At 35.3% G+C, this 18825-nt stretch overlaps 1 protein-coding gene across 5 annotated transcripts in view; it reads left to right on the top strand.

Moving 5' to 3' along the window:
- Window positions 1-18673, top strand: part of Btk (tyrosine-protein kinase Btk29A) — a 73073-nt gene extending 54400 nt beyond the window's left edge. For all 5 annotated transcript variants that reach the window (XM_087353514.1, XM_087353515.1, XM_022068789.2 and 2 more), the window contains 9 exons: window positions 166-231; window positions 753-881; window positions 1722-1915; window positions 2040-2211; window positions 2987-3155; window positions 4177-4295; window positions 5230-5348; window positions 6949-7082; window positions 8071-18673. In XM_087353514.1, coding sequence (XP_087209640.1) covers window positions 166-231; window positions 753-881; window positions 1722-1915; window positions 2040-2211; window positions 2987-3155; window positions 4177-4295; window positions 5230-5348; window positions 6949-7082; window positions 8071-8172 — 1204 coding nt within the window. In that variant the 3' untranslated portion in view covers window positions 8173-18673. The remainder of the gene's footprint in view (window positions 1-165; window positions 232-752; window positions 882-1721; window positions 1916-2039; window positions 2212-2986; window positions 3156-4176; window positions 4296-5229; window positions 5349-6948; window positions 7083-8070) is intronic.
- The last annotated feature ends 152 nt before the right edge of the window (window positions 18674-18825 follow it).

Below are 18825 nucleotides of genomic sequence, written 5' to 3'. Positions count from 1 at the left end.
TTTTTTACGTTTCTTATCTGCTCTTTTGAGTATCGCGCTTATTCATTTGCCTGCATTTTCGTCATCATCTTGCAGCAAGTCTGACTCGATGTTTCTGCTGTTAAAATAGAACCTTCTTCTGCTTCCATCATTATTCTGATAATTGTTTTTGTTTTATTTCTGCAGGTCAATAGGCTACATTCCAAGCAATTATGTGAAAGAAAAAGAACTGCTAGGGTTGCAGAAATATGAGTAAGTAACAGGCAATATCTCTTTTTTTTCTGCCTTTTCTTCTTTTGATTTTGTTGTCGTCGTCTACTGCAAGGTCTCAAAAATATTTTTTGACGAAAGAAAATTCTTGAACCAGATGCTTCTGAATTTTGCACACATTTGGCAGTTGCTTTTAAATGTTCGCAAGTTTAAATTTGTGTGTTTATATGTGTATGTAAATTTTATAACGGGATTTCAAGTTGACCGTATCAGTTTCGGTATATCAGGTACGATTTTAAATATACTTCTGTACAGAAATTTTTCATGCTGAAACAGAGGAAGAAATAACGTTATTTTCACAAGTACTTTATCTTTAAAACATTAGATGGGATAGAAAATATTACAGAATTAAACTATATTTTCATCTGCCCTTTTCATAAACAATATGGCATTGTTAATAGTAGTTATATTAACATCTTTGTGGACTAACATTTCCATTACAGCTGTACAGATTGGTATACACCAAGATTTGCTTGTTGAAACTAATAGCTTTTGTTTTTTAGGTGGTATGTTGGCGATATGTCTCGTCAAAGAGCTGAATCAATTTTGAAGCAAGAAGATAAGGAAGGTTGTTTTGTAGTTCGTAATTCTTCTACAAGAGGTCTCTATACACTCTCTCTTTATACAAAAGTGTAAGTAAAAAATTTCTATTTGCTACTCGAGTCAGGTCATTAAACTCCTTGCTTCTAATTTTGAATTTTCCACTTATGATTTAATGCAACAGACTGTAAAATGTTGTAAACTAAAATTACGTCTAAAGCACTTCTGAGGTTTATGCTGTGTCATTGATTGATTGATTGATAAGTCTTTTAAAATCTTATCAAAGAAAATTTGGTATCTCAAAGTAATTTTAAGGCTTCATCTTCAGGGTATGGTTCTTTCAAAGACTGCCATCGTCATGATGGACTTTCTGTAGCTGTGGCTATATCACCAGATAAGGCAGGGCTTACAGCAAGCAGGATTTGGCACCACCAAATTTACATTTCAATGTGAAAGTGTTTCTGGATTAGCAACTGCCAGAAAGTTTGATAGGATGTGGGAGACCCAAGATCCAGAGGCCTGTTATGTAAAACACAATATCACACTCCTTGGCACAGTTATAGCAATGAATCTGACTTGCAGTTGCTGAGGTTCGGATGAAAACTAATATCGTCTGGAAACTTGTTGCATAAATAAGAGTACACTGATTGATCACCTGTGGTCAAAACTTATTGTTTTTCTACATTTATTAAGTTATATAATTGTTTTAACTCCTGTAATTTATTTAATATCATTGGCCTTTATTTGTCCCATTAATTTTGGATAGTTATGTATAAGTGAAGTACAAATATGCAGGTAGATACTGTAACCAGTGCTAGAATCAATCTCAGAGTGTCCTAATGCAGACTACAACAATTGTAGTATCTATTTAAGGTATAGAGAAGAATTGCCATCTATTCTCTGTGCAAATAAAGTTTGCTTCTTTTTTTCAGTTTTCACCCACATGTAAAACATTATCATATCAAACAGAATTCCCGGGGTGAATTTTTCCTGTCTGAGAAACATTGTTGTGGATCTATACCAGACTTAGTCAATTATCATAAGCACAATAGTGGAGGTTTAGCGTCAAGACTTAAGACTAGCCCATGTGATCGACCCGTACCAGCAACAGCAGGTCTCAGCCATGGTACGTATAAAAAATAAGGAGAAATTGATGGCATTTATTGAGATATGCATTATATTTCTCATAAAATGAATTTTTGTTTCAGGTATATAACTTTTTAATTTGCACTTATTGTTGTGTATTTCAGACAAATGGGAAATAGATCCTCAAGAACTGATGTTACTGGAAGAACTGGGTTCAGGTCAGTTTGGAGTAGTTCGAAGAGGCAAATGGCGTGGTTCCATAGATGTAGCAGTCAAGATGATGAAGGAAGGCACCATGTCTGAAGATGACTTCATAGAGGAAGCCAAAGTTATGACGTAAGTATTGATCAGTTTATTAACGTGTAACAGAATATCACTGTCCATTGAGCAGTACCTATGTTAAAATACTCTGTTAAGTCTGTTATAAAATAAAATGGATCATATTGTTTTACTTCAGACATCTAGGGAAATGGTTTACTGACCATACATATGACTGCAAGAACATTGGAGCCCTTCGTTTTAGGGTGCCTACAAGAATATTAGAATATTCACAAGAAGTTTTAAGTTTGATATTTTAATTGTCTAATAATCTGTCAAATACAATATTTCCTCTGTAGGCAGTTGATATATCAGATGCTAGAACAGTTTCATAATCTCAATAAAATACTCTTATGCTATCAGCTATGTCTGATGGCCTAAAGGGATTTTATTGAGTTTTGTCACAATGAAAGCTTGACATCATATAAAAGTCATCACATGATTATTTCAGTTCTCATCTTTTTTTGTAGGTTCACATGGGGCCAGGTGTAAATCATAAGCTCTTTATAGTTAGTTTCCCATCATTCGAGAAAGGTCGGCAATCCCTGTCTAGCATAAACAGAATAGAGTGGATTTTAAAGTAAACAAAAGATGAATAAAATAAAAATGTGTTATTTGTATATACTGTATTCAGTATCACTTAGAGCAATTTTCATGCTGTTTTTATTGCAGATTTGCCAAGTACTTGGAGTAATGTTAGAGAACTTGTTGCGTGTTCATGGTAATATGCCATTTTCAGATGTGAATTTTTTTGCTAAATTCTAAATTTTATGTGGTGTATGTAATATTACAGTAAACTTCAACACCAGAACCTAGTCCAGCTGTATGGAGTGTGCAGTAAACATAGACCTATTTATATTGTGACTGAATACATGCGCCATGGATCTTTATTGAACTATCTTCGTCGACATGAAACTACACTGGAACGAAATGTTGACATGCTGCTTGATATGTGTATACAGGTGAGGGTCATGTTGGAATAACAGTCATGTCACAAGTGGTTATATATTGGTGGTAAACTGTGAGATCGTTCTAAGGACACTTTGCAACGTCATGAACACAGCAGATGTTATGGCTATGCTTACTGTATAGCTCTCCAATATGACATTGTGCCACAGTCAACAGCGTAGTGTTGTGTAGGGTAGTAAATGAAGATTCTGCTTCCTGAGTTTTTTTCCTTTCTTCTTTCTGAATTCCATTATTCTTGCAGTGAGATGTATGATTCAACGATAAGTGTACATAGTTCAATTATTCGCAAGGAAGGAAAGTTACAGAAAGTGCATTCAGATAATTATTTATAAATACGCACAAGAATGAGTTCTCACAAAGTCATGTACTACCTCAAAGCTTGTCAGAAAGTGGTGGATCACCTTCATGATCATGCCAGTACACACAGTTTATGATCTTTTTTCATGTCCAGTACACACCATTCAGCATTGTGGGCATTGGTGGTTAGCAGGATTCACGACCCATCAGTACATGGGTTTGATCGGGACCGTGACATTTAACGCTCCTGCTGTGACCCCCTTTTTGCGAGATGATGATGAAAGTGGAGTAATTGTTGGGATGCCATGGAGAAACCGGGGAAATCCCGGAGGAAAACACCAAGTTTATGAATATGGATTGTTGAAAATCCTTATGCTGTTTAACTGTCATTATGCAGCACGAAATTTTGGGTGTGGAGGGATGTAAGTGTGCAATAAATCATTAGCCCAGTGGGTTTTTTTATACAGACTATGAGTCAGAGTTTTGAGGTAGCTATTTGGCCTTTCACTGTGTGAGGAATTGTGCTCAGTATTAGGACACAGTGTGTTAAAGTTACTAGCCAAGTTATTTGTTTATATTTCACGGCACTGCACTGGTCTCATATTACATGTTATCCTATGTTTAATGATTCGCTTGACTCATATAGATTCTGAGGAGCCATTTCAGATGAAAGTGATTGTTAACAGTGGCTGTACCTGAATTGTTTGTTATCCACAGATTTGTAAAGGAATGGCATACTTGGAGAGGCATAACTACATTCATCGAGACTTGGCGGCTCGTAATTGCTTGGTTGGCTCAGAAAATATTGTGAAAGTTGCTGATTTTGGGCTTGCGAGGTTGGTCATATTTTGTGTCATAAGTGTGTGTTATAAGAAATATAGATCTGTTAGTATAGTGTCCAGTAGTTGACTGTTGTGAGCAAAGTAATAAATGTTTAACTTAAATAAGAGGAAGGGAATTTCTTGAATAACTGTCAACTTCTCAAAAAGACTGCTTCATGGAGTTCAAACAAATCCAAAGTTCACATGCATATTATATTGTAACATATTACTAACATTTTCTACCATATTGAAAATTGGGTGGTAATAATGTGATTGAAAACGTTTTAAGCTTTGTAATTACATTTTCCTGAGATATTTATTAATAATATGAAAGTAAACAATGAGTAGCCTTTGAATGCAGAAGAAGACAAGGTCGGATGTTATTGAGGCTGATTTTCACAGAAGTATTTTCAAATTGTGGTCTTTAAATTATAAATCTGAACACCTTAACAACACACAGACAACTTGGTGTCTCCATAGGAACACCAGTCGCCTACTGTGTAACGGTGCAAACAACAATGCATAATTTTTAAATTAATACTACAACATGGTGTGTATTTAGCAGTTTGTTGAAACTTTAATGCTCATCTTGAAACATTGTCTAGTAATGCTTGAGACAGCTGTATCTGGCCAAACATTATCCTCTGTATAGATAAACCAGATCTAGCTGCCATAATTTTCAGAAGGGTGAAGCAGCTTTTGTTGCTTTCAAATTTCCAATTCCATTGCTTTCTTCAACTTTCTGAGATATTTTTTTGTTTTTCATCTTAGTTTTCTATAGAACCATCAACTACAGACATGTATAAAGAAGTAATTTAACTAAAACCTTTCAAATCTGGATTAGTGCAAAAATTTGTTTCCTACTCTTCCATCAGCTAGTGCAAGTAGCACGGGTACAGGACATTTTGCCTTTCTATTACTGATGTGTTAAATCCTATGCATGTTTTAGGTATGTGTTGGATGACCAGTACACAAGTTCTGGAGGAACAAAATTTCCTATCAAATGGGCTCCACCTGAAGTCCTAAACTATACACGCTTCTCCTCCAAGTCCGATGTTTGGGCTTATGGTAAGAACTTACACCTGGATTCTGCATGGACAGGCAATTCTTAGTGATACTGTACATATTTCCAACTAATGATACTGGTTTCAGTTTCTGACCAGTCCGCAGAATTGAATTGAATTGTGTGCAGATCAATGCACAAAACAGGGCTGGGGCAGATTTTTATAAATCCTCCAATTCCCTTGTCATTTGTATTATCAGTACTATTAAAATAATCTGTAAGCTGTGATGAGAGTCTCGCGCCGTAGCCGCGCTGTCTGAGGAATCATGCTTCGGACCGGCGATACGGAATGCGCGCTGGTTCGAGTCTCAGGGGAGAAGAAATTTACTCATGAGCTTTCGACCAGTGTATGGGACCGGTGCCAACCCAGCATCATGAGGAAATTGGGGAGCTACAATAAGTAGCGTAATCTGGTCAGGAAAGCTAGCAATGGCTGGGGGTTTATCATGCTGACCGCATGTCACCTATATCTGGTTGGATGATCATTCACCTCTGCTTAGGCATGTGAACATGAGGCCAGCAGTCAAGCTAGTTGGCTCTGGCTCTCTGGAGCTGTTATGCCACGGATTTAATTTTTTTAAGCTGTGATGAGAACAAACTGAACTGAAGATTATATTCACTGTTCCAATAATTCATGAGGCTAGTGAAATTCCAGGTAAGAGTTGAAGCTCCTAGCTGAGAACCAAGATTAATAGTATGCTGGCTGATCAGGCTTATCACACAGCAGGTGCATTGAATGTAAAAAGTATTGGTAGGATGGTTATTGATGGAGGGAAACTGAAGTACCCTGAGAAAAGCTTATCCATTTGCCACATTTCCAACACAAATCCTGAAATTTAAACCATTCTGTTTTGTTCTCTACTGTTCTGCTCCATAGTCTCACTGCCAGAGTTATGATATGAAGAAAATGTGTTGTTTATTGGTCTTGATTGTAGCCCCATGCAATTATGAGGCTTTAGACCAATGATGGGCCTGTACAGTACATGGCTCAGCAACATACGCTTAATTAGATATTAAGAAGATGACTGCCTTCTGGGTTGTAGTACTATGGTGTAGGCTGGTAGAAGTTTACCAATGTTTCAGAGGTCCTTGCTCCCTCCACCATCAGTGCAGTGAGTGCCTGATAATGGAGGCAGGACCTCTGAAACATTGGTTAACTTCTACCAGACTACATGGGTCTACAACCCAGAAGACAGCCATCTTCAGACACATTGCCATATAAACCTTAAATCTTGCTTAGATATTAAGAGTCTTTTATGCTGCTTTGCTATTGTTAATGTGAGATATACAATAGTCAGTCAGTTCATAGCTTACCACAGACTGTTATTTAAATTATAATAGTAGTCGGGTATTAAAATGATTTATATAAAATATCAATGTATTTAGGTGAATACTTGCATTAGAGTGAAGTACTTCAATCAATATTATTTTTGTGTATTGAATAAAGATACATCAAAAACTTGGTATTAGTGCATTTTGTGAAGGTAGGTAATTAATAATTCACTCCTGTGTATGAAAATCTGTTTCTCAATATTTTCAAGAGGTCCCATAAGAGCTTATAAGGATTATATAGCAGCCTTTCAGACTATTGATTATTGTGTTCAGGTGTGCTCATGTGGGAAGTGTTCACATGTGGGAAGATGCCATATGGAAGACTGAAGAACACTGAGGTGGTGGAACGGGTTCAGAGAGGCATTGTTCTAGAGAGGCCTAAGGCTTGTTTCAAGGAAGTTTATGAGGTGAGCAGTTTTGCATGGATGTAAGTCTCCTCCCATATTAAAAATTGTTTTGTGTATTTCTCTTGACTGTATATTTTATGAACATCAGTTACTTTTGCCTTCATCTCAGTATGAGATTCTCATAAAGTGTATGTGGGTACGATTAAATATTCTTTGAAGTGTATGTAAGGTAACACTACTGTTGTTAGTACAGAGTTTCTCTGCTATGTGATAGTAGAATACTATAAATTATTTTCCATTAATTTTAAAAACTGTAGGATGTTTCATTCCGGGAAGCCTGAGGGGAAGAGACCACTGGGGAAACCTAGACGTAGATGGGAGGATAATGTCAGGCGGGATCTATGGGAGATAGGAGTTGAAGGAGACTGGATTTTGTTGGCCCAGGACAGGGACCGGTGGAGGGCTTTGGTTAATTCGGTGATGAACCTTCGGGTTCGGTAAGCCATGTAGTTAGTTAGGATGTTTCATTCAGAAGGGGCACATCATGGAGTAACATCGGTTGTATAATGGTATCTGTGGTCCTTATTACGAAAATTACAGACTTAAAGTAACAGAACAGATGCATGTTCCAGCTAGGACCACCTGCAGTGGAAACCTGTGACATTGGTGTTAAGAGGAAACAATGAGCGTAACTCAAACATTTGAGTGTGTTCTGAAGTTTGAAAATGGAATGACTTCTCTTTGGGTTGCTGTGTATTTAGGTCATTATCCATGAGCAGAATGGTTGGAAATGTGATATGAATTAGGTATCTTATTACTGTAAACAGGTATCTCATCATCCATGAATTATCTAATGTTGTGGAAGTCTCTTTTGTTTCACACCAAAGGATTTTGATGCAAAATTTGAACATATAGTGTAGTCTGTTTAATTTTTTCTGTGAAGAGTAATTCATATTACAAAAATATTGTATGAATATAAAACATAACAATATGAAAAATATGAACACTGGTTATGTGTGTGTGCATGCACACATGTTACATGTTTCAGGTGATGAGAAAATGCTGGAGTCATTGTCCTGAGGACCGCCCATCATTTCGTATGCTCAAAGAACAGCTCATCAGTGTATCACAGGGTTTACTGGCTGATTGACTCTCCCTTATCCACTGCACCCTATCCTCAACAGTATCACCAAACCCTTCTCCAAATTGCAATCCTAACCCTCCAGGACCTCCTTCTCCTACTCTTGCTGCTACTTCTCCAGAGGCATGCATTTTCTGTGCCTCCTATAGCAGTGGACCTCCCTGGATTGAGATTTGCCGTGCCATTCAGGCCACAAGACGCAAGTGAGGGCATCCAGATAATCATTCTGTTTTGTAAGTCTTTGGAGTAAGCTTGGATTTGTATGTCAGCAGTATTGAGATGTGCAATGTTAAATGTACTGGCCTGCATGTTTTCATGTTTTTGCTGGACATACCATGTCTGTTTCTCTGGTTTTATATTCAGGAGAAGGTTTTTTTATTATTATGATGTAGCACATTCTGGTTACAAGAGACAGTTGATTATATAGTACCTTAGAAATGTTAAAATTTCCTGTACTAGTATCATTCATGAGACATGTCACTCTGGTACGAAAGCTTCTGTTGTCATCATTTAAAAAATTAATTCATGAGGATGATATTTTTACATGGATTTATCATTACAGCTTAAGAAATATGAAAGGTCACAGTTTTCAAACTACAGCAAAGTCTTTTTAGTCTAGTCATTATTATGACTTTTTCACATATATGATACTTTTAGTTTTATGGGTTCCAACCCCACTTCTATAAATATGTACTTTACCAATTCCTCCCCCACACAATTTCAGTCTTAAAAACTTTCATGGTGTATCCATTACAACTACAATTTATTTCTAAAATCAGACTTGTTTCAAAAGCATTATCTGTTCAATTTCACTATTAGTAAATCCATGAAAAACTTCTTTTGAGAGAATCATAATTTGGATACAAAGGTTACACATTGCACTGGACAGCAAGTGGAGAGCCAGCGTAGCTCAGTCAGTATAGTGACTGACTATGGACTGGATGACTGGTGTTTGAACCCCGATAGGTGCAGAGGATTTTTCCTCTAGCCTCTGCATCCAGACCAGTTCTGGGGCCCACTCAGCCTCCTATCCAATGGGTACCAGGGTCCTTTCGCAGGGTTAAAGAGCAGCCGGGGCATGATGCTGAACACTCACCCTCATCAAGTGCTGAGGTCAAGGTGAGTAGGAGCTTTACCTTCTCCCCCCTCTCCCAAGCATCTGTATGGCATATAGTGGGACACCTCTCTATCCCCCACCCCTTTTTTAACACTGGACAGCAAGTTTATTAAAAATATGCTTAAGACTGATTGCTCCTTTGAACACTGGCCTTTTATAAGCATAGGAGAAGCTCTATCAGTTTATAAGTTTATAATCTGATATGTTTCCTGAATGAATAAATTGAGTTGTCCTTAGAACCAGTTCTAATGTGACATTTAATTAGCAACATTATGAAAACTGATGTTAATCGTGCCTACATCTACTAGTCACTGGACAGAGAAATGTTACTGTCAATACAGTTTGGGAAAATGGATAACACTGGCTGTCCGTGTGCCGTACAGGTAGTGAATGTTTGGTTTAAGTAGTACAGTAAAATGTACAACTGTCAAAATGGCTGTGAGGAATAAAATTTTTTGTATACTAGAGCATTCCTTAAAAATGTTTGGTCAAAGAGTATGTCAAGATTTTATTACTTTAGAAATCTGTTGATATAATTTTAATTACAGACATCTAAGCAGACATAAGTATATTAAATTGTTAAGCATATTACTGTTTTGACTTTTTTGTAACACACTCTTGTTTCTGTTAATTCTGTATTTCACTGATTAACTTTCCTTTTATCAGATGACAAACCACACATTTTCCAATAAAAAGTGGATTTAATCTAGTTTGTAGTTCTCATTTTTGTAATCCTATAAATTGATATATTAAGATATTCTTTATCTGCACTTCATTTTGATCCTTATTGTGTTGCATAATGTTTAGCATGAATGAGAAATAGCAAGATTTATCTAGCAGATTTCTGTAGTGCAAGAAGGAAACTAAGTGTGTGTAATACAATAAAGTGAACACAGTATTATAAGTTTTGCATAATTGTTTAAGCTTAAAATTATAAAAGTTGAAGTTGATGAAATATATTGTGTGACTGAAAGATAATTGACTGTTAAGTTACAGATTTTTATATGCTTACTATGCCCATGTTTTTTCTAAGATTATTTAATTGCAGTGTTAGCAATTGATTGAAGTTTCTTAATCAGATTGCATAGCAGCACATGTATGTATCTCATCCCAATTGGTATGTGGTATAAGATGTGTATGGTATATTCAGTTGTTAGGTTCTCTAGTGTCTCAGGTTCAGTAGGAAAGAATTATGTTTAGTTGTGTCATATGTCAGGGGAACAAGGGAAGATCATAATCTGGAAGTAATATGTTCCTGTGATACATTGTTATCCATCTACAGGACCACACAAGATCATAAACCAGAACATAATCTATAGTTCTACCACTGTGGAAACCTCAAGTCTCATATGGATTTCATGTAGCTTCCATTGTTTGTGTACACTGCACAGAAGAATTCTGAGCATACAAAATTACAGGATCCGATAGTGAGCATTGATATTGTTGCCCTCAATTGCCATGTTAGTTGCAAAGAATAAAAATATATGATTTACAGTGGTAAGATCCACATGAAATTTGTCATGGAAATTTACCAGGTGGTTCAAAAGTTAATATTCGGAAGATAGAAATTAAGAGACTAAAAGCAAATCATCTTCAATTTTAGTATTATATTGTGTTGCTTGTTTCACCCTTATTTTTAATATTGCTGATAGAGTCAACTTGTGAAGAAATTGGTGACCTAATATCTGTATTTACAAATCAGAAAGTATTACAATAACACAAAATCATCTTTTTTAATGTCAAGTTTCAAGATGCAGGCATTTTCCAAAATTGAATACTCAGAAACATAAAGTTTTCTCTGTTTATGCTTAAATGAAAGGGCACTTCAGACATAAAGGAGTGAAAATGTGTACCATTTCTGATTGCTTTCCTCTGATTCTGTCTAATGGGAATGAATAAAATTCTTTGATTAGTGCAGTAATGGTTCAAGTTTATATAGTGCCATGATCATTAGACAGTATTCTATTCACACACATGCCAGCATCTAGGCTACAAAACATATCATTATGAAAGACTTATTCAGAGTTCTGTCAGTCCCTGCTATAAAAGTACACCAAGTCCTCATTTTGTAAACGTTTGATTATATTTTCATATTTCAAAAATCAATTTCTTTTCTGATATTTACAGTGAATTTTTACTGAGATAAAAATTCACCATTTGACAGGGACTCTGAGGTTTTCTCAGAACCTCAGGCTTTAACGTATACATATAAATGAATTCATCCACCATCACTCAGTGTCAAATATTACTGTTTTAAAATTACATGTATGTGTAATATAGATATACTCCTTGTACTGTTATGTCTAATATCATTGCCTTTAATGAAGAGGAAATTAATTTTTGTTTATAAAGTTTTGCTTAATGAACAGCTTTCAAGAAACTCATCACCTTCTTAAAATGAGGAGTTTATGTGTGGCATTTTGTCTCCTTACCATTTTATGATATGGTACAGCAATGAAGTGTGTACAAACAGTGGTGTTTAATGTGGGTTGGAACTGTTACTGTTTGTTTCTGTGTTGTAAAAGGACCTATACCAACCCATTGCACCATGACTGAAACATCTTGGGCATTGACAGTGAAGAATTTCACAGTGCTGTTTTCTCATCACGTTCTTCTACAGGAAATTTCTTAAACTAGGTAGTTTCATCAGAACATATGTTAACCACTCGGTTTCTTATAAATGACAATATGTTTATGAAGCACAATTGTTCTGTGTAGGAACCTGAAGTTGATGTTGGTGATTTGTATAATCTGTGCCAACCAAGGCAGCCAATTCAGTATTAGAGTACTTAGCAGTATGGCATAATGTAACATGCTAGAATTGAACTCTGTTTTGTATAACTGAAAGTAGTTGTATATACAACTACACCATATCTACAGATGTTTGTAATACAGCCTTAGTGATAGATAAGAAAGTCCGATTAAAGTAGTATTACTGTCATAAAATTTAGCTCAATAACTGCCGTTGATTTGTGATAAATACTGTATTACTATGTTTATACAACAATACCAGAATTTTAAATGAACTGTAGAATGTGAAATCAATTTTAATCCACCTAAAGGATCCTTATTAATCCTTGATTTCATATTTATTTCAATTTAATTTAATTTTGTTTAATGTGTGAAAGAAATTACAGTTTTGCTTAAAGGTCCCTTGAGAGGGGGTTGGAAGGGAGGTATGGGTTAAGAATGTGTAGACATGTTTCTTGGATATGTTGTTGGTTGTTCATCTGGATAGTAATGCCCTGCAGACTTGTAGCTACAAGTCCACATGGTTAATACCCAGAAGACCAACATCAACATGTTCACGACTGACAGATCCTCTGATCTCATACATGTTTTCATATGTCTTTAGCTTAGGTCTATGAAAGCATGCAATGGGCATTCATAGCTGTATGTGAACAATATTGTGCTCATGGTGAAAATTAAGAACTGGACAACCCTCTGCCACACATCCATACATATGTTTCTGAACATTTGTACAGAAAGTGCTGTAATGTAAAAATGAGATGTAACTAGTTATGTAGATTTCTTAACCAGGGTATCTGTAAATTTATCACTTGTTTCATTATGTTATCCTGCTTGAGCTTTGGTATGTTAAGCTGCACTTACAAGATAGTACTCTTATGTTAAGAGTGTGCGAGCAAACTACTCTAGTTCTTCTCTCATCGATTATTGCACTGCCCTTGCTATGGCTTTGTAGGCATCCTATAACATTCCTGTTACAGTGACATGTCACTTTTAAGAGACCTCTTTTTATAAAACAAGGTTATGGTTATGTTATTATCAGCAAAAGTATTTCCAGGTCATAAGTTTCTTGTTTCGAGGACACAGAAAGATTTATTTAATACAGGTACTGCATATTATTTTCTGTTGTTTTTACAATCCCATGTCCATGACCAGCAGTTTCATGTGATTATACTTCTTGTTGATGAACAGTAAAATCAATGTGAATGATTACTGATAACTAGGATTTTTTGAGTTTTAGCATCAGTACCAGTGCACTTTTTGCCTGAATAAATTGGGCAGCATTCTACTGAAAAGTCTGGAACTCAAGATAAAACACTTTATTTTATTGGGTAGGATATGAGGTTTTCATGGTGGTGAGTCTCAAGATGGCTGTCTTCTGGCCTGTTGTGCTGTGTAATGTGGTAGAAGTTTGGTAAACTTGGAAGACAACCATCTTCAATTTATTTTATTGTTACTGTTATTTTACAGCATTTTTCAGTATCACGCACCACCTTTTTTAAGGCATGTTTGAATTGAATTTTTGTAATCTCAGAAACAAAAGTTGAAGGACTCAAACGAAGATTGGAGTCTGTGAACCGATTCTATTGTCTGCCTGTACCTGTCCACAGTAATGGGATTATTTCAACTAGCCCTGGCAGACTGAAAGCACATAATGTATGAACCCAATGTGGCAGCACTCTGCTGCTACCACTGTTATTGATGAACTGCTCTGTTCTTTGACACACACAAAACTTGGCATGTGGCTGGTCATGTGCATGAAGAAGACCTAGAAGGGTTAATAACAAATTCATCAATTATATCTAAGTTTATCTGCTTGAAAGACATGTCTGTTCATTGATGAATATGGCAAACATGGAGCATTGTGATAGCACACTTTGCAGGACATTCATCTGCTTTGCTATTATGCAATAAAATATTTTCCTGTGGAACACTGAACATAGAACTGCTTATGTGCTGTGTACATTGTAATGGGCATACTTTGCCTAAAATGTTTTCAGTTTTTAAATAATTTTCTTCTTCCACAAAAAGACCATTGATTTTTCTCACCCAGAAATGTATTCACAGCCATAAACCTGTTATCACTGGAGGATTACAGTATTTCTGTTTGCCAACTAGAATACCATTCCCTGGATGTTGTCAAATGGCATCTGTATCTTAATTCTTCCACTATCATTGGAAGTAATTTAATCAGTATGAAATGTTTACATGAATAAAAGTATACAGCAGCTCTACAGTCAAATTTTCATGAACATTGCAATAAAATGGAAATTTTTATATGTGCGACCAAGATTGTAAGCTTGCAAGGTGTTCTTCATATGTCTTCTTTCATATATTTTCCATAATCCTGCTTTGTATGTATTCTACAAACAAGGAGAATGAATTAATAACACTGTTAGTAACTGAGAACAGAGGAGATGAAGCATTATTGTTACTTTACTAAGTTTGGTAATTTACTCTGTATTATTATATACGGGGTCCGCAGTGGCCACGCGGTCGCTGGGACCGTGGGTTCGAATCCCACTCAAGCCATGGATGTTTGTCCGCATTTTTCTGTGTTGTGCTGTCCTGTGTACAGGTAGAGGCCTTGTGACGGGCCGATCCCTCGTCCAAGGAGTCCTACCAAATATCTATAGATCAAGCCGGCGAAAAGTTGGGACCCGCAGTGCTCAGGCACTTGAAGAACGGGTCGTTTCCAGTATCCAGTATCCCAGTATTATATACAGGGTGAGAAGAATGATTGTTATTGTTGGTCATCAGTCAGCTACTGAATGAATCTTCATTGTCACAATACAGGCCACTCACTTTTGTAAGTAGAACCATTAATATTTGTTTGTCTTTAAGATGGTTTAAATTGTACACTCAGTTCTTTTTAGACTTTTCTTAACTATTGTGTTGAAGGAACATCCTTATCTGTTTATCCAGATAGTCTGAAGAAAATCTTTTATTTGGTTATCATTGGAAATCAGTATGTTCATAGTGGGCAAAGTAATATAGATCTCTGGTAAAACAAGCTCTGTTTGGCTAAAGTTCATATAATATGAGTGAATCGAAAGCTGTAAGTATACATCTTTGTAAAAGTGAATCTTTTGAAGACTTATTTATATCTTAAAATTATATATATTGTTTGGCCCATTTTGTAATGAGTTATTTTATTGTATTTTTGCACCCAACTATTATACTGTAATAGCAAGTTTGTCAACATTTTAAATAATGTATTGCCTATTTTATTTACCTCTTTAACTGTGCTTGAAGTGCTACCATAATTTATTTGAATTATATGTATGTGGCAAAAATATCCAGGTAGAGTCTTGCTGACTTTACTAACCTCTTTCTGCTTTGTAAGTTGAAGAAATCTATTTCTGAGAGGAAGCATCCATGAATAATTATACCACGCTCAATGACAGGAAATTGATGTATGTTTGATAAAACAGAAACATTCACAGTGGCATGATTAATGTATGTATGTTCAGGTTTTAGTCACCATAAATTGGTCCATTTCCAGTTTAAAATGTCAAGATAGACATTTAAGGGTTTGGTTATATGTGCGTGTATGTTTATATATATAGCTCAGTCATTACGACCTAGTGAGAAACAAATGAAAACCGAATAACTTGTGTAATTTTTTGTGAAATTGCATTTATGAACATTATAAATGGCTGGGTTCACATTGTGTTTATACCAAGTGTCTGATGTGGTTTACTGAATGATATGGTTACCAAAAGGGAACAAAATCTAATTTTTAAGCCTCGGTCTTTTAGCATCACACCTTTCAATTCTTAAAGATGTCAGATGTTGGTTGTCTGCATCCAAATTCTGCTAAGTTCTTGGACTTTGTTATTCAGGAATTATTTATTTTGATATCATAGTCTGTTGTAAATCTGTAATATTGTAACTTGCAAGGACCCATGATTTCCTTGTCAGTAAGCAGATAAGTCATGGTCTATTTAAAAGTACTGGTATTATCATTGCATTTACTTGGAGAGAGAAAAACCATGAAAAATTTGTCAGGTTAGGCTGTAACCACACCGAGATTGTTTGTGTGTATCCCTGTTATAAGTATACATATAGTGCTACTGTTACACTAATCTGATGCTATGATTTTCTTTGTAGGAATTTATGGTATAAGAGTTTTACTGTGATTTGCCATCCTTTATACTGTAATTTATAATTATGATGAGACATATTGCCACTGTTGTGACAGGATTAATTCTCATTGCTGTCATTCTAAATTAAGGAGAGACAGAATTAAATCTTATTACTGTCATATAAGAGATGAATCCATTAGATATAGCAGATAGTAATGATTCTTAGCTGGTAAGAGGAACTTCCAAACACAGATTAAATCTGTAATAGAATTAGCTTTTGTAGTTTTAAAGCAACACTTTGAAAAACTCTTTTCTACGTAAATTTATGTAAGTTAACCTAATTTACTGCAGTATTTTGAATCCAATAGGGTAAAAACAGAGAATCACCTTCATAGCCATAAGAAGTATGCTAATGAGTTAACATTACATGAGCATCCATTAGTTTCATTTTGTTGTCCTGTCTGTCTGTATATAACAACTGTTGCAAATGGATTTTGATTAAGTTTCATATAGCCCTTGGCACTGTTATTGATCATATGTAATTTTTTCCTGGCTGATGAACTTGAATTACACTTTGCTTGTAAGTAAATGTTAGCTGTATTATGGTACTAAATGTTGGCTATTGAAAAATGTTTAGACTGAAGCCCTTGATGACAATATTTTCTGGTATATACAGTGTTCACATAACTTCATATATCAGAAGTAATTATATTAAATACAAAAGTTGGACATTGTAAATGTAGATGCACATTTTCCAACCTTGTTCATGTCTTTCCAAGACTCTGCAGGCAAATACTAGAGTAGTATCTAGAAGCAAGACAAGGCAAATTCATCTTTACCTCCTTTCTGTATCTGTATTCATTATTTTCCTAACAGTCTGCATTCCCTGTCGACAGTAGTTTTTAGGTGTAATCGTATACAAGTAATATATTCACTATCACAATGAAAATAAAGATGGTTCTTTTTAAATAATTTTCGTTTATGACATCACTCACTACAAAATATTGAAGCCACACTTGTAATTTTAATGTGGTTCTGTAAATTTAAAAATACAGCATTACCATTTTATACCATTCCTTTTATAGGATAAACACATAGAAGTTCTAGAAAGAAAATGAAACATTCCTTTCATTGCCTCTATTTATTTAGAGAGGCTAGCAGGAATTAACAATTAATAATTGTCCAATTTAAGTGATTTGTTTATATGCCACCACCTTCGAATTGTGCTAATTGTCATGTACATCCTCTATCCATCGTCTTCCATGTGATTTGTAGTTCATTATCTGCTGTGTTTATTTCTTCTATTCAGTATGGCATTGTTTTCTGTCCTACTTTTACTGTTATATATAATCAGCCCAGAAGTTCATCCATGATTCTTATGACCCCCATTTTGTATAGATGCTCATTTAGAAAACCATGTAGTAGATGATAGGCATGTGTACAGGAGAGAGAGAGGTGATATGCTAGTGCTGGAAGTGGGAGTGTAGGGATTTCACTGCCTTTAAGTTGGCTCAAAATTACTCTAGTATTTTCTACAGAATGCCTAGGAACATGCCAACAAATTGTATACTTTTGATATTTTTCTTTGTGCAACATTATAAATGGCAGATTCATCTGAAGTTAGCATTGATGCAAAGAGATTGCACAATCCATCAAGTATCTATCATTCCTACTCACTTTAAGTAGCATATTTATCATCATGATGGCAACATTTTTAATAGAGAACTGTGAGAAGAAAATTGGAAGGAACAGGCTGGTACACTATTGTTACATTAAAATAATATGTAGGGAAATTAATCAGGCCATCTTTCCTTTCATGTTGCAAAGTCATGTTTCACAGATCGTCCCACTTGTGATTTTTACTCACTTGAAGCACTGGGTGGGATGTTACTCATTTAAAAACTACATAATAATTCTTAAAATAACAAATCCTACACACGACATTTGGCAGTTTGGGTTATGGTACATCTTCAAATTCAAGTGTCTGCAGTTCAGTATCAAGTTCAGTATTTTAAATAACTACTATTTATTTGCTCACAAAATTATAGTTATAAACAAGTTATAAACAACAAAAAATGGAAACAGATTACTTTGAGAATAGGGGCTTTACATATTCTGAAATTTTTAACTGTTTTCCTGTTTGTGTTACAATATGTCATCATCTGTCTGTTGGAATATGTTAATGCTCATCTATAAAAGTAATTTAATTTGATCAAATTGTTTTATGATGTAAGTTATAGTTGGGCTTGTTAAGTTAAACATAAATCTTGTAAATGTGTGGACAGAATGATGTTCCTATGTAGGCCAGGCCCTTGTGTGTGTATCTGTGATACTAGTTAGACAAGGAATGACAAAAAGATCAAGCCAACAGACTATAGGTATTAAAATCATTAACACACACTCTGAAGATTAAGGGGATTAAGTAATTTGTTGGCAGTAAATTACTTCAAAGGAACGAACTGAATGCATATATGAATTATGCTGATAAGCATTGATTGATGTGAAGAAAGTGTAAAAACTATCCATTTTTAATAATATTGTGAATTTGTTTGTAAAATTGTCTTTATCATTATCTGTATCCTTAATCCTTTAACCCTGGTGTTGAAGTCAGGCTGGGAGCCCTGTAGCATGGCGATATAAATTCTCTGTTCATACATGATACAGAACTAAACATAGGATGGGGTCACGCCTGTTCTAAGAGTTTTGTGA

Source organism: Zootermopsis nevadensis, unplaced genomic scaffold, assembly GCF_977971745.1.
Source record: "Zootermopsis nevadensis isolate Lab colony 2312 unplaced genomic scaffold, Znev_1.0 Znev_ptg000022l, whole genome shotgun sequence".
Classification (NCBI taxonomy): domain Eukaryota; kingdom Metazoa; phylum Arthropoda; class Insecta; order Blattodea; family Termopsidae; genus Zootermopsis; species Zootermopsis nevadensis.
Note: the sequence above shows the minus strand (reverse complement) of the source record. Positions and strands in the feature narration are given on the sequence as shown.